Genomic DNA, 14,030 nt, shown 5'->3' with positions numbered 1-14,030 from the left:
AGAGTTGGAATGGTGCAGATTCCGGACGTAGTTGTGTACAAATTGGGAGTTTATGTGTGACGAGAATCAGCTTTGTGGAAACATTTCTCCATGTTCATAGCTTCTCCTGACCATTCTTGAATATCCGCTACCCTGTTTTAATAAGGGCTTGATTCTATGACAGAGATCTGCGAGAAGGTGAGCGACGCATAACTCAAGTCTTGGGATCGTTTTGGTCTTGACCGGCGCTACTTTTGACTTTGAAGTAAACAATGATAAATTTTTGCCTTCGGCAGTTTGCTACAATTATAAACGCAAGCTTTATAAGCTTTCTTAGATGCGTAGGCTAAGGCATGTAACTGTACTGCTGACATCGGGTCGGTATGCACGAACCGTATAGATATATCCAGTTGAGACCGAGTGCTTTCTATCAAATTCTAAGATTTTTTTCCAATCTAACTTGTTAAGCCAAAGTTCCTGTTTAATAACCACAGATATAGATGCATAGTTGATACTGGCTCTTCGATAAACTTGATGAGCTCAAACTTTTTCAATCTTCAAGTTAAAGATAAGCAAATAACTGTCCGAAGTATGACAGGCTATTCTAAATTAAATAAATATGTAGACCTTCTAGCCAACGGTCTTTTTCAACAAACGCAAAAATTCTATATTCATTCATTTTCACCTTATTATGATATTCTGTTAGGAAGAAAAATACTAATGGAGAATAACGGTTTAATAGACTACTCTCGGAAAGAAACAATAATTAACGAAAGAACATTCATTCACAAAGAATTAGATCCATGTGATGAGAACTCTTCGGAAAACTTTAATGCACTCTTACAAGAAAACAACTTTACATCAGAAATAAACTATGCCATGGACAACAACATAGACTCAGAACACACATACAGACTAGAACATTTAAATAGTGAGGAAAAATACAGACTTACAAATTTATTAAAAGAGTTCAATGACATTCAATATTCCAAAAATGAAAACCTTACATTCACAAGTATAATACGTCACGATATAAAAACCTCTCATGAAAACCCAGTTTACAAAAGACCATATTCGTACCCGTTTTCCTACGAAGCAGAAGTAAATAAACAAATTGAGGAAATGTTAAAACAAGGCATTATACGCGAAAGCGACTCCCCTTATTGCAGTCCATTATGGATTGTCCCCAAAAAGATGGATGCCTCTGGCAAACCGAAATTCAGGTTGGTCGTGGACTATCGAAATTTAAATAAAATAACAATAAATGATAAATTTTCGATTCCTAACATGGACGAAATACTAGGCAAATTAGGAAAATGCCAGTATTTTACTACAATTGACTTAGCAAAAGGCTTTCATCAAATCGAAATGGACCCTAAGTCTATACCAAAAACGGCGTTTTCGACCAAACACGGTCACTATGAGTACACTCGCATGCCATTTGGCTTAAAAAATGCTCCTGCAACCTTCCAACGGTGCATGAATTACGTTCTAAAAGACCTCATAAATAAGCGTTGCCTTGTTTATTTAGATGATGTGATCATCTATTCAACATCTCTGAACGAACACCTAGACTCACTGAGAAAGGTTTTTGAGAAACTTAAAGAAGCCAATCTTAAACTCCAATTGGACAAATGCGAATTTTTAAAAAAGCAAACAAATTTCTAAGGTCATATTATAAGTCCAGAAGGCATACGACCTAATAAAGAGAAAGTTAAGGCAATCGAAAAATGTCCTCTCCCAAAGACACCAAAAGAAATCAAATCTTTTTTAGGCTTATGCGGATACTACCGTAAGTTCATTCCAGATTTTGCAAAGATTGCAAAACCTCTGACAATATTTCTAAAAAAAGGAGCTAAAATAGACACAAGAAACGAAGAATACAATAAATCATTTGAAAAATTGAAAACACTCATAATGAACGACCCAATTTTGATTTTCCCTGATTTCACAAAAACATTTCAAGTCACTACTGACGCTAGCAATTTCGCCATAGGAGCCGTGTTATCACAAGACAATAAGCCAGTAAGCTTTGCAAGTAGAACATTAAATGATCATGAACAAAATTATAGCACTATTGAAAAAGAACTACTAGCAATCGTTTGGGCAACCAAATATTTCCGCCCATATTTATATGGAGTCCCCTTTGAGATTTTGAGCGATCACAAACCCCTTGTTTGGCTAAATAATATTAAAGAGCCTAACATAAAACTACAACGTTGGCGAATTAGACTTAGCGAATATAATTTCAAAATCAAATATTTAGAAGGTAAACTTAATCATGTAGCAGACGCTTTATCTCGCGTCAAAATTGAAGAAAACATGGTAGGTGAAGAAGAAAATATTTCAACAGCAGCAACAATACACAGTTCATCAGAAAGCAACGAAACCTACATTGAAATTACAGAAAAACCCATAAACTATTTTGCAAGACAAATTGAATTTATAAAAGATAGCGTAGACCAAGTAGAGACAACGAAATACTTTTCCAAAATAAAACTGACCATCAAATACACTGACATGACCCTGACAAAAGCAAAAGATATCCTTATTAAATACTTCTTAAATAATAGCAGTGTTATTTACCTGGAAAATGATAAAGACTTTTTAGTTTTTCAAAAAGCATATCGAGAAACCATTAACCCACATAGTAACGTGAAAATTCTGAAAAGTATCATAATGTTAAAAGACATAAAATCTTATTCTGAATTTAAAGAATTCATTATTACTCAACATTTTAAATTGTTACACCCCGGTATTGAAAAAATGATACGATTATTTAAAGAAACTCACTATTTTCCCGATTATAATAAACTAATTCAAAACATTATCAATGATTGTGAAGTCTGTAACCTTGCAAAGATAGAACATAGACCAACAAAACTAGTTTTCGAAATAACTCCAGAGACAAATAACCCACGCGAAATTTATGTTATTGACTTTTATGCTATTGACAACGAACAGTATTTATCTTGTATAGACGTTTATTCAAAATTTGCTTCACTTATTAAAACAAACAGTAGAGATTGGTTAGAGGCAAAACGAGCCCTTACTAGAATTTTTAACGACATGGGAAAACCACAGAAAATTAAAGCAGACAAGGACTCCGCGTTTATAAGCACTTCTTTAAAAACTTGGCTAAACAACGAAGACATACAAATAGATATTACCACAAGTAAAACAGGAATAGCAGACATAGAACGCCTTCATAAAACCATAAATGAAAAAATCAGAATTATCAATACTGAAAACAATAGAGAAAATAAAGAAACACGAATGGAAACAATTTTATACATATACAATCACAAGACTAAACATAACACAACCGGACAGATACCGGCTAACATCCTTCTTTACGCAGACACACCTACTTATGATACCCAGATGATTAAAGAAATGAAAATCAAAAATCTTAACAAAAAACGACAGGATTTCGAAATCGACACAAAATTTAGACAAGCACCCTTAACACGCGCAAAATCAAAGAATCCCTTTATAAAAACAGGCAGAATAGAACAATTAGACGAAAAACATTATAACGAAAATAATAGAGGTCAAAACGTTATTCATTACAAAAGCAAATTTAAAAAGAAAAAGAAAGTTAACGACAGCAAATACTTGCAGCAAACCGACACCTGCCAATCATCGGACTCATAATCACCATAATAACTTGTATTGCGACACAAACTACAGCAGGAACAATCGAAATCAACCCAATAGAAAACAATCAAGGATTTATCTTGTTTGAATCTGGAACAATACAAATCCCCATCACCTTTATGCATCACTGTCTCACCATAAATATTACAGAAGTTGAAGAAACATTTAATAGTATAATTAAACAATGTCAAGAATTTAAAAATGTCACACAAATTAAATATTTAACCGAGAAAATGGAAAGAGAAATAAATGGCATACGCATTTCAAAACGAAACAAACGAGGACTGGCTAACTTTGTAGGTTCCACATTAAGATATCTTTTTGGCACACTAGACGAAGACGACAGACAACATATTGAACAAAAATTTTCGACTCTTTCACAAGACACAGTACAGGTCAGCACTCTAAGCCACGTTATTGACAGTCTCAATAATGGCATAGAAATAATTAATAACCAGTCCAATTTTTTGAAAAAGGAACAAAAATTGAATCTATTAATATTTAATATTGAACATTTTACCGAATATATCGAAGACATTGAAATGGGTTCACAACTAACACGACTAGGAATATTTAAAACTTCCGCTTGGTATAACGTACCTACTAATGAAATATTCCTAATGTCCCACATTCCTATGAATTCAATTGAACGACCAACTTTCATCATTGCACCTTACCCCGACAATAATGGCCAAATTATTAAGGAAAATATTGAAGGCAAATTCTACTCACATAACAAATAAGTTCTAAATACACTAACAAAGAATATTGTCAAAGACCATTGCATAGCTAACATAATAAAACACGAAACACCAACTTGTACTTTTCAAAAATATCGTAAGCAATCCTATCTTCAATACATTAAACCAAATATACTTATAACCTGGAATATGACCAGAGAAAAACTTTATCACAATTGTAACGGTCAAGAGATTTATATTGAAAATAATAAAATTATAAAAATATCCAACTGCACAGCAGAATTAAAACAAATTACAATATCTAATAGTATTCAACAATACACAAATGTAATATTTACTGAACACAATGTAACAAAAATCGAACCAATGTCACACATAGAAATTAAGGAAATGATTTTGTTAAACAATAAGAGTAACACAATTTACAGAAACATACTAATAATCTTCATATCTGTTTTAGTTTTAATTTACATATTTTACTTTTATATGAAATGTAAAACAGCGCCACACAAAATTATTATCTCTTACCTAAAACCAAGTAAAACCACTAACAAAAATATCGAAAAAGAAACAGAGACAAAAACAGAAATAGCTGAAATTGCAAATCCAGTACCACACTTATATCCAGAAATAATCGCTTGAGGACAAGCTAATTTCTAAAAGGTGGGGGAGTGACATATTCATTTCTTCATACGACATATTCACTCTTCATATAAAAAAGCTAAAGCCGATCTTTTGGAAAGCTTCACTCTCCAAAAGCCTCATAAATAACATTCCCCCAAGATACGAACCGCTTAACGGTAACGAGCTTAATGATCTGTTAAGCTTGACATATAAAGCTAAGTAGAACTTAAAAGGCTTATGTTAATCCTCTGTAAAAGGTTTGCTGGGCCGAAAGAATACCTTTGTAAATTAGTTCTTAACTGACCTCTGGTGAAACTTATTCAAATAAAGATCATAAAAAGGAAAATATATTTTTTTTCATTAAATCTATCACCAAAAAAGTTTATTATATATTCTTGATCAGGATGAAGAGTGGGGTCGATCTTTCCATGTGCGTATGAATGTCGAGATGCGCATGCTTGTTTCATAATGTGGTTATTCTCACATTACCGCCAAAAAACCAACCAGAATAGATTGATTTTAATCAAAAATCCCTTATTAGTCATCTAAATTTGATTATTCCACAAGACGCCCAAGACAGTAACGCACATGTATTGCTATTTTTTTTTGACATTTTCAAACCCCCACAAGCCAAAAAATGCGGTCACGACCAGAATTTTTCATACCTTTTAGATGTTTTTGTTTTTATTAATGTTTTTTTTATTGCACGAACGCGAATTTTCGCAACCTTCGAAACCCTCCACGCACACGTGTTCTTGCTAGTAAGGGGCCTGCCGCTGAAATAGTAAATCGCACCGTGCATTCTCGGGTCCTGTTGATTCTGCCGCATACTTCCCCCGTTTTTTCCCATCGGATCTTCGCCTCCTCGTTGTAGCTATAGTCCTCCACCTAATCTTGCTGCTTAAGGTCGCTTATGTGCACAATGTTCTTTCTGTTCAGAACAGTTCCTTTCTGCCTTTCCTGCGGTGGATCTTACAGATTACTGGCGATACGAAATCCGTAATCTGGCGCGGCCCATCGAACCTCGGTGCCAGCTTAGCCGCGAGCTTTTCTGTCGCTTTCGACGAATGATTTCCATTGGCTCAAACAACTTCACTGATCCTTGGATTCCATTGACTTCTTTGCAGATTGTAATGTCTTGCCTGGTCTTAAGAAACTATCTCCACGTTCCTTCGCAATATATCAAAAATTAATTTATTTTCTCAGCGTTTCCTTTTGGCTGCCTTCCTGTAGCATTTGATCGTATAGCGCGTTCGGTAGCCTTGGCTCGCGTCTTCCCATTGGGAGTAGCCCGTAGACTTTAATATAATAGAGTTTACACTCAGCGTTATTTCATGCCATTTTCTATAACCATTTCTCTAGTTTCGTCCGGCGAACTAACATCGAGACTATGTGTTCTCTAAATAATTTCTGTAATGGTTCCGCTGTTTTTTTGACGAGGGTACCATTTTCGTCCTCTTAGAAAATTGGTCGATCAGCACCAACAACATATTGTAACCATGTTTCGACCTCGGCAATGGTCTAACGAAGTAAGCACGCTCACGGGCTGCTAATCGTGGAATTGTCTTTCGACTGCTCACATGGCCATATCCAGAGGAGTCATTCCCTTTTTGGCTCTATTTCCTGCATTAACCGGAGTGTCTCTGGTGATGCGGTCACAGACTCCGGTAGTGGATGCCTTGGCAGTGTTATCGGCCACGATGTTCAACTGGCCCTTCGTGTACGCAATATCAACGTCGTATTGCTGTAGCTGTAGTACGCATCTGACGATTCTTCCTAAAGTGTTTTTAAGCCACTTAAGTGCCATGTCCGTTACTACCTTAAAAAAGTAGCCCCTAGTTAGGGTTTTTAAGCCACTTAAGTGCCATGTCCGTTACTACCTTAAAAAAGTAGCCCTCCAGTTAGGGTTTTAGTTTCAATCTTATATTGTGATGTCTAAGATGCTTGCGAACGAACGGGGTTGCGCCAAACTGATGAGAAGTTTTGGCGTTACTAGCTTTCGTTGAGCTGATGATCTTCTTTCCCCGCTAGATTCGCAGTGTAGTAGCTATTAAAGGAATTTCCAAATCACAAAAAAGCCGCAGGTGGTAGGCTGCCTTATGGAAACGCGTCACAACTTCAGGAAAGTGATAAACCACTACATCTGATCAGCTGTTGATCAAACCCCTAAATGTTGCTTAGATCATTAGCTAAAAGGATTTGATGTTCGGGACTGCTAGAGATTCCGATTTGCCTGCGCTGATTCTTTTCCCTAAAGCACAACGTGTCGCAAAAATTATATTCGAATTGTCGATTACTTGACCTAAGCTTAGTAACCAGTCCGGAAAGTGTATTTCTGTCCAGTGTAGCACCACTTAATCAACCTAAAGATTCATATGATCCTACTTCTAAGGTGACAATCGACACGGATAATCTGTAATAAACCTAAATGATATAATAAAGAGTAGACACACCTAAGAAATGTTACGTCCATTCTTTATACGAAGTCTAAACATATTGGTTCACAGTCTATCTCTTCTTGCTCTCTTTAATTGCTCGGTTATATTTTAACTCTGAGATTTCATAATTTGCCAATCTGAGGAAGTAGAACAACGCCGTTGCGTCATTGACGTAATAATAAATTATGCGGCTTTAGGGAGTGTACACCAATTCACCTGCTCAGTTCAGCAGACCTTAAAATTATACTTACCTCTCACAATCAGCAAGAGTATGTGTGTTAATACTGGTTAATTGTCCATACATTCCATCTCGCCTTTTCAATTCTTCATCTACGCGCTTCATTTCCCTTAATGCCACTGCTACCTATAATATTAAGACAAATCAATTATAAGAACAAGCTTGATAATTTGAACGTTTAAGATTGTGTTATTTAGTAAAATGTAAAACGCCTTTTCAATTCTTTTTCTATGCTTTACATTCTTCTACTCACGGTTCCCCCATATATGGAAGAAGTCCTTTTTGATTCCTTTCCATAAAAAAGGTAGCAAATTGGATGCAAACAATGACAGAGGAATCTTTAAGCGCAGTTCAACAACCTTTTGAAATTAACTTCCATGGTAATACAGAAAAAATTATTTTCAACCAGATGTCATGTACAATGATTTTACTAAAGCATTTGACTCTGTTAATCATTATCTTCTAGTAAGGAACCATATTTACCATATTTATATACGACCTACTTCTCAAATGAGAAGAAGCCTTCAGTATAAGGACATTTCTTGACTTTCTTGCCATTAGAAATGGCCAAGACTAATAATAAAACGCAAAAAAAAAATGAAGACGTGACAATTATGTGAGGTTTGTGCGCGTTAGAGTGGGCTTGGCAAAATCAGTAATCATACATTCGCTGCGTCTATTTCTCCCGATTCTCAATTTTCTAGCTTTAAAAGTTAATGAGAGCTTGACGTGGTTTTTAGGGTGGCTTGGGTGGTTTTTAGGCGTAAGAGTGGGGCACTATGGGGCGAACGACCACTTTTTGTGGAATTAATTAATAACTCGAGAACGAAGCAACATTTTTAAGTTCTGTTTTTTGATTTATGTTCATGTAAAAAATAGTAATATATTTGAGAAAAAATGGGCGTGGTACTGCCTTCAAACAAAAAAAAACAACCCAAATAAACTCTCACAAGCCACAATTCTTCACCGAAATACGAGGCTTTACGTTTCCCATTGTCATTCCAACCACATTAACTGTCGAACTCTTTCCACGGAACATCCATATTGCTGCTGAGTCCGCATATCTATATTTTCATATCAATGCTTAGCCCGTTGTGACTACTGAGCCCGAGACGGTTCACGAGTTTACGAAGTAACTATTCTGACCCAGAAACACTACGTATTAGCGGAATTTTAGATATAACCATTGTGATGATAACCCAGTGATGATCTCTATCGACTGACCAAAACAGAACGCCTTCACCGACGAATGAATCACCCATTAAGCACGTCCATAGATTCAAGTTATCCAGAATGCACGGCCTCCCAAAGTGTTATTAATGACAGAAGTATACACTATGACATCACAATAATTTCTTTACATAGGGTGTCTCACTCTTTTCATATTTCAAATTATGATCTGAAAAGCCGAATCAGTGAATTTTTCTCTTGAGCCCTGGCCTTGATATGCTATCCCTTGCATTGCCTCGCTTTTCTCTGTAGGGGCTGAACGCTAGGCAGCCGCCTTGTGCGTTTCAGTGCGCCGCTTAATACATGGTAATTCCTGGTCGCCTAACTTTGTTCGTTCGTTAATTGATTATTTGTCTATTTATATGTATCCATTCCTACGCTAAATGGCGATGAGTCAGAACGACACTCGCGCTCAGCGTCAGCGAGAGCAAGACGAACGCCGGCTCTCAGTCCAACGCAACAACGCGTACTTCTCATATGTCTCTCCGACAACTGTAATCGCAGACATCGACTGGTAATAACCCATAACCCAAGTAACCTTCTCCTACCAACAAATCAAAAAGAGCACGCTATTGCTCTCCCGCTCTTCTAGTTTCCACACAAGCCCCACTACCCGCTAAGGACGTGCGAGAAGAGCACAAGCGGTCTGGTAAATGCTTAGATCGAACTCATTGTAAAAGATAGCTTTCATATTCAAACTCCCCTTGTAAGAGGTACTATCGAAGAAATCTTACTTCAAACGAAAACGGAGGGCAACTATAGAAAAGTCACAATCTACCTTACCGCACAAAAAACAGGCTTTACAGCTAGTACTGAAGGGCATTGAGTCGGATGTTACGCCCGAAGAGATAACTGAGGCGCTAAAGGAAAAGGGGTCTTGCGCCAAAAGCGTGTTCAACATCAAAAACAGGAACAGGCAGCAGCAACCACTCTTCAAGATTGAGCTTGTACCAGAACACCATAATCTTAAAAAAACGAGGTTCACCCAATTTGCAAACTCAAGCTCCTTCTGCACCGTAGGATCACGGTAGAAGAGCCGCATAAACGGAACGCTCCTGTACAATGTACAAACTGCCAAGAGTACGGCCACACGAGATCGTATTGCACACTTCGCCCGGTGTGCGTAATCTGTGGAGGTCTCCACGACTCCACACACTGTCAAACCAATAAAGAAAATTCAAGCGACAAAATGTGCAATAACTGTGGGGCACAGCAAACTACAGAGGCTGTCCAATCTACAAAGAGCTTAAAAGCCGTCTTCAAAATGAATGAACATGGCGCGGGCACACCAAGGAACAGATACGCTGATACCATCAGATACAAACCCTGGCCTATACCCACCACTAACAAGATAAAATTTGCTAACGTTTTCAAATTAGGTATAACACCTCCAAACCAAAACACACAACAAAACAAGAGAAAACGCTATTGTCGAGTTCCCCGACTATCTGATACTCAGCTATTGGAAGTGCGAAGGAGAGTCTTCCACACTGACAGTTTTTGGTGGTTTGTGGGCGTTAGAGTGGGCGTGGCAAAAAGTTTTTCGGCATATCGATAGAAATTTACAAGACTATTACAAAAATGAAAAAATATCAAAATATCTTTCAACAGTGTGGGCGTGATAGAAATTTATAAGTGTTTAGCTATTGAGCTTTTTCAATAGCTGTTGCTAATAATAATAAATCGAAGAAAGTTTGTTTATTTTCCGATACTGTTTATTTTGCGATTTGTTTACGGCAGCTAGGGCCGACAAAGAGCTATATCGAATGCACAAGTTGAGTCTTTGCCAAAAAACGAAGAAGTGACAATTGGCGAGACAGACAGCCGAAATGCAGCGCCCAAGCTTAACGTAGGTAGATAACAAAGAGAACAAGGAATGAGCGCCGAACCGTGGCTTCCAACAGAGTCCTCAAGAGGAAGCAGACACAGCTTGTTCACTGCCCGCCTTATTACTCCAAACGCGGTCCTCAATTCTGCAACTCCAGCGACGCCGTCTCTGCCAGGAATCAACTGCATGACTCTCGCCAAAGGCCATCTCATTGGGGGTAGATCCTCATCCTAAACAAGAACGACGTTGTCCACGGCTACGCCAGGCTTTGGGGTGCGCCACTTGGAGCGCTGCTGGAGCAACGTCAAGTACTCTTTCTTCCATCGCGACCAAAATATTTGCTGAAGAAAGGAGATGCGCTGCCAAGAGTCAAGCCGATTATAGTTTAGTCCCGTTATATCTAGCTCGTCAAACGACGAAGGCGGACCACCATAGAGAAAATGCGCCGAAGTGAGGACGTCCAGATCGGCAGGGTTCTCTGAAATGGGAACTAAAGGTCTGGAGTTAATAACTGCAGAGATGTGGCACACCAGCGTCCTCAGCTCGTCGAAGGTCAGAACCGCCGTACCCACAGCGCGGTAGAAATGATGTTTGGCCGTTTTCACCGCTGCTTCCCAAAGTCCACCGAAATGGGGCGACCGTGGAGGGATGAACCGCCCGTCAATCGTCTCCGAAAGGCAAAAATTCTGAACGGATCTTTTATGCTCGCTGCTGAGAAATAACCTTCGAAGTTCTAGAAGTTCATTTTTGTCGCCGACAAAGTTGGTGGCGTTGTCTAACCAATTTTGCTTCGGTTTCCGACGGGTGCATATGAACCTCTTGAGTCCGCACAGAAACGCAACCGTCGAGAGATCCTTGATCAGCTCCAGGTGCACTGCCTTGGTTGCAAAGCATATAAATACGCAGACGTAGCATTTAACCGCGGGCTTGTTGCGAGTACCCGACTTGTAAAAAAAGGGGTCCACAGAAGTCTATACCAGCAACCTCAAAAGCGTGAGATCCTTCCAAGCCCTCCTTGGGAAGGTCCGCCAATATGTGCTCTATCAGCCGCGGCTTAATCCGAAAACATCTGATGCATCTGTTCACGGCCTTGGTAACCGTCTTCCTCCCCCCAATAGGACAATATTTGGATCGAATTGCACCCAGAAGAGCTCGAGGTCCGGCATGAAGATTGGTTTCATGGTAATGAGAAATAATTGCCAGAGTCACCGGATGGGACCTTGGAAGGATTTTCGGGTGGCGGCCATCAAAGTCCAATGACGAATTCCGGAGGCGACCGCCTACTCTAAGAAGTCCAAATTGATCCAGGAACGGCAAGAGCGACGATATGGGACTAGACGAGGAAACTCTTCCCAGCGTTTTTAGGAACTGCATGATTTTAGCCAGAAGATCCGCACCACAAAGCTCCAGCTTTGGTACTGTTATGGTCTTCAACGGAGCTATGCGCGACTTCGAACAAAGCAAATGGCTAAAACTTTGATTCCCTTTAGAAACCACATAAACGCAGGCTCCATAGGCATCAATGCTTGCATCACAAAAACCATGCACCTCAAGACCCGACTCTGCGCTAAACACGAACCGAGGGAAACTAACATGACTTATTATTTCAAAACTGCGACACATATCAAGCCATTTCGTGTTATGAGTTTCCGGGAGGCTCTCATCCCAGGACAGCTTTTCCTTGCAGAGCTGCTGCAAAAGATTTTACACCTTGTGATTACCGGACCGACCAGGCCGAGAGGATCGTAAAATTTAGCAATCGCAGACAAAACAGAGCGCCTGCAGGGTCTCAATGGCGACTGAAAGGCAAAGAACGAAAACAATAGCTGGTCAGGAGCGGGATCCCAAGCGAGACCTAAAGTTTTGGTGAAATCGCTACCATCTTCAAACTTCATGAATGACTCCTTGTCCTCGGCGGGCACACCCTCCAGCACAAGCGGAATGTTAGAGCACCATTTCCTTAGCTTGAGCTTGCCCTTCGCAAGAATGCCAGCCGTCTGCTGCATTATGCTGATAGCATCCTTTACCGTGCCGGAGCCGGAGATAAGATCATCCACGTAAAAATCGCGCCGAAGGATTTCTGATCCAAGGGGAAACGATGCCTGCTCATCGATTGACAACTGCTGCATAGCCCTTACGGACAAGAAGTAGGCTGGTTTGGTGCCGTAGGTAACTGTGTCGAGTTTGTATACTTGAAGGTCATCGATCCCTCCATACAATGCACTGCAAATAGCTATCTTCTTGCGAGACCCTTACACATCGGTACATTTTACATAAGTCTCCTGTAACGGCAACTGCGTGTGAGCGAAATCGAATTAGGATGTGAAATAGCTTGGGCTGGATGACCGGGCCGGCCATTAACACATCGTTAAGCGAGTAACCAGTGGAAGTGGCAGCTGATCCGTCAAAGACAACGCGAAGCTTGGTGGTAGTGCTATCCTCCTTCATGACGCAGTGATGTGGTAAAAAATATCGGCACGAGCTGACCTCGGAGGCAGGCACAGGCGACATATGTCCCAGATCACGATATTCCTTCATGAACGCCGCATATTTAACCCTCAAGCCAGGGTGCTTTGTAAGCTTCCTTTCCAGCGACAAGAATCTCCGCAAAGCCTGAGGATAGGAATCTCCTAAAGAGTCCAAATGGAGTTTTAGCGGCAACCGTACCGAGTAATCGCCAGCTGGCAGTCGGGTGTAATTTTTTACAAAGTGGGCCTCGCAATCTAGCTCCTCCTTAGTGGCTTGTTCTATTGGGCAGGGACAATTTTCTACCTCCCAAAAGCGCTGCAGAAGTGAATTAAGTTCAACATCGATGCTGTTTTCCTTGCTGGCTGAAGAAGGAAAGCGTGAAGCTACCGCAAGGGCGCGCGCAGCCTCCAGACACAACTCAGCCCAGACGAGTTTTTTGAAGCAGTGGCAGTCCTGGCAACAACTTTATCTGACCTACGCACAGCAGCTCATAAAACAGGCTAGCTCCTATTAACAGGTCAACACGCTAAGCTTTATGAAATTCCGGGTCGGCGAGCTGCAGATTTTGTGGAATCTTCCAGTCCCCAATGTCCACATTAAAACTTGGCTGGCGATCCGTGATATTGGGAGCGATAACTGCTGTTATGCTCGTTGAAAAATCCGAAGTGGCAGACCGCATCGCAATTCCTACTGAGAATCCATCAGTCGCGAAATTGGAATCCCCGCTTCCAGTGACGGAACCGGACGACTTTGACCTCTTAAGTTGCAGTTGATTTGCAAACCAAGAGGTGACCAAGTGCAGTTGAGAGCCAGAATCTAACAAGGCCCTGCAGGGAACGAACAGTCCCGACCGATTCTGCACT

At 40.0% G+C, this 14,030-nt stretch overlaps 1 protein-coding gene across 11 annotated transcripts in view; it reads right to left on the bottom strand.

The window, feature by feature from the left end:
- Positions 1-14,030, bottom strand: part of LOC26536261 (unconventional myosin-VIIa) — an 893,412-nt gene that overhangs the window by 423,225 nt on the left and 456,157 nt on the right. For all 11 annotated transcript variants that reach the window (XM_039377684.2, XM_039377686.2, XM_039377690.2 and 8 more), the window contains exon 12: positions 7,654-7,766. In XM_039377684.2, coding sequence (XP_039233618.1) covers positions 7,654-7,766 — 113 coding nt within the window. The remainder of the gene's footprint in view (positions 1-7,653; positions 7,767-14,030) is intronic.

Source organism: Drosophila yakuba, chromosome X (assembly GCF_016746365.2).
Source record: "Drosophila yakuba strain Tai18E2 chromosome X, Prin_Dyak_Tai18E2_2.1, whole genome shotgun sequence".
NCBI lineage: Eukaryota > Metazoa > Arthropoda > Insecta > Diptera > Drosophilidae > Drosophila > Drosophila yakuba.
The sequence above is the reverse complement of the archived record's forward strand: the minus strand, read 5'-3'. Positions and strand labels throughout refer to the sequence as shown.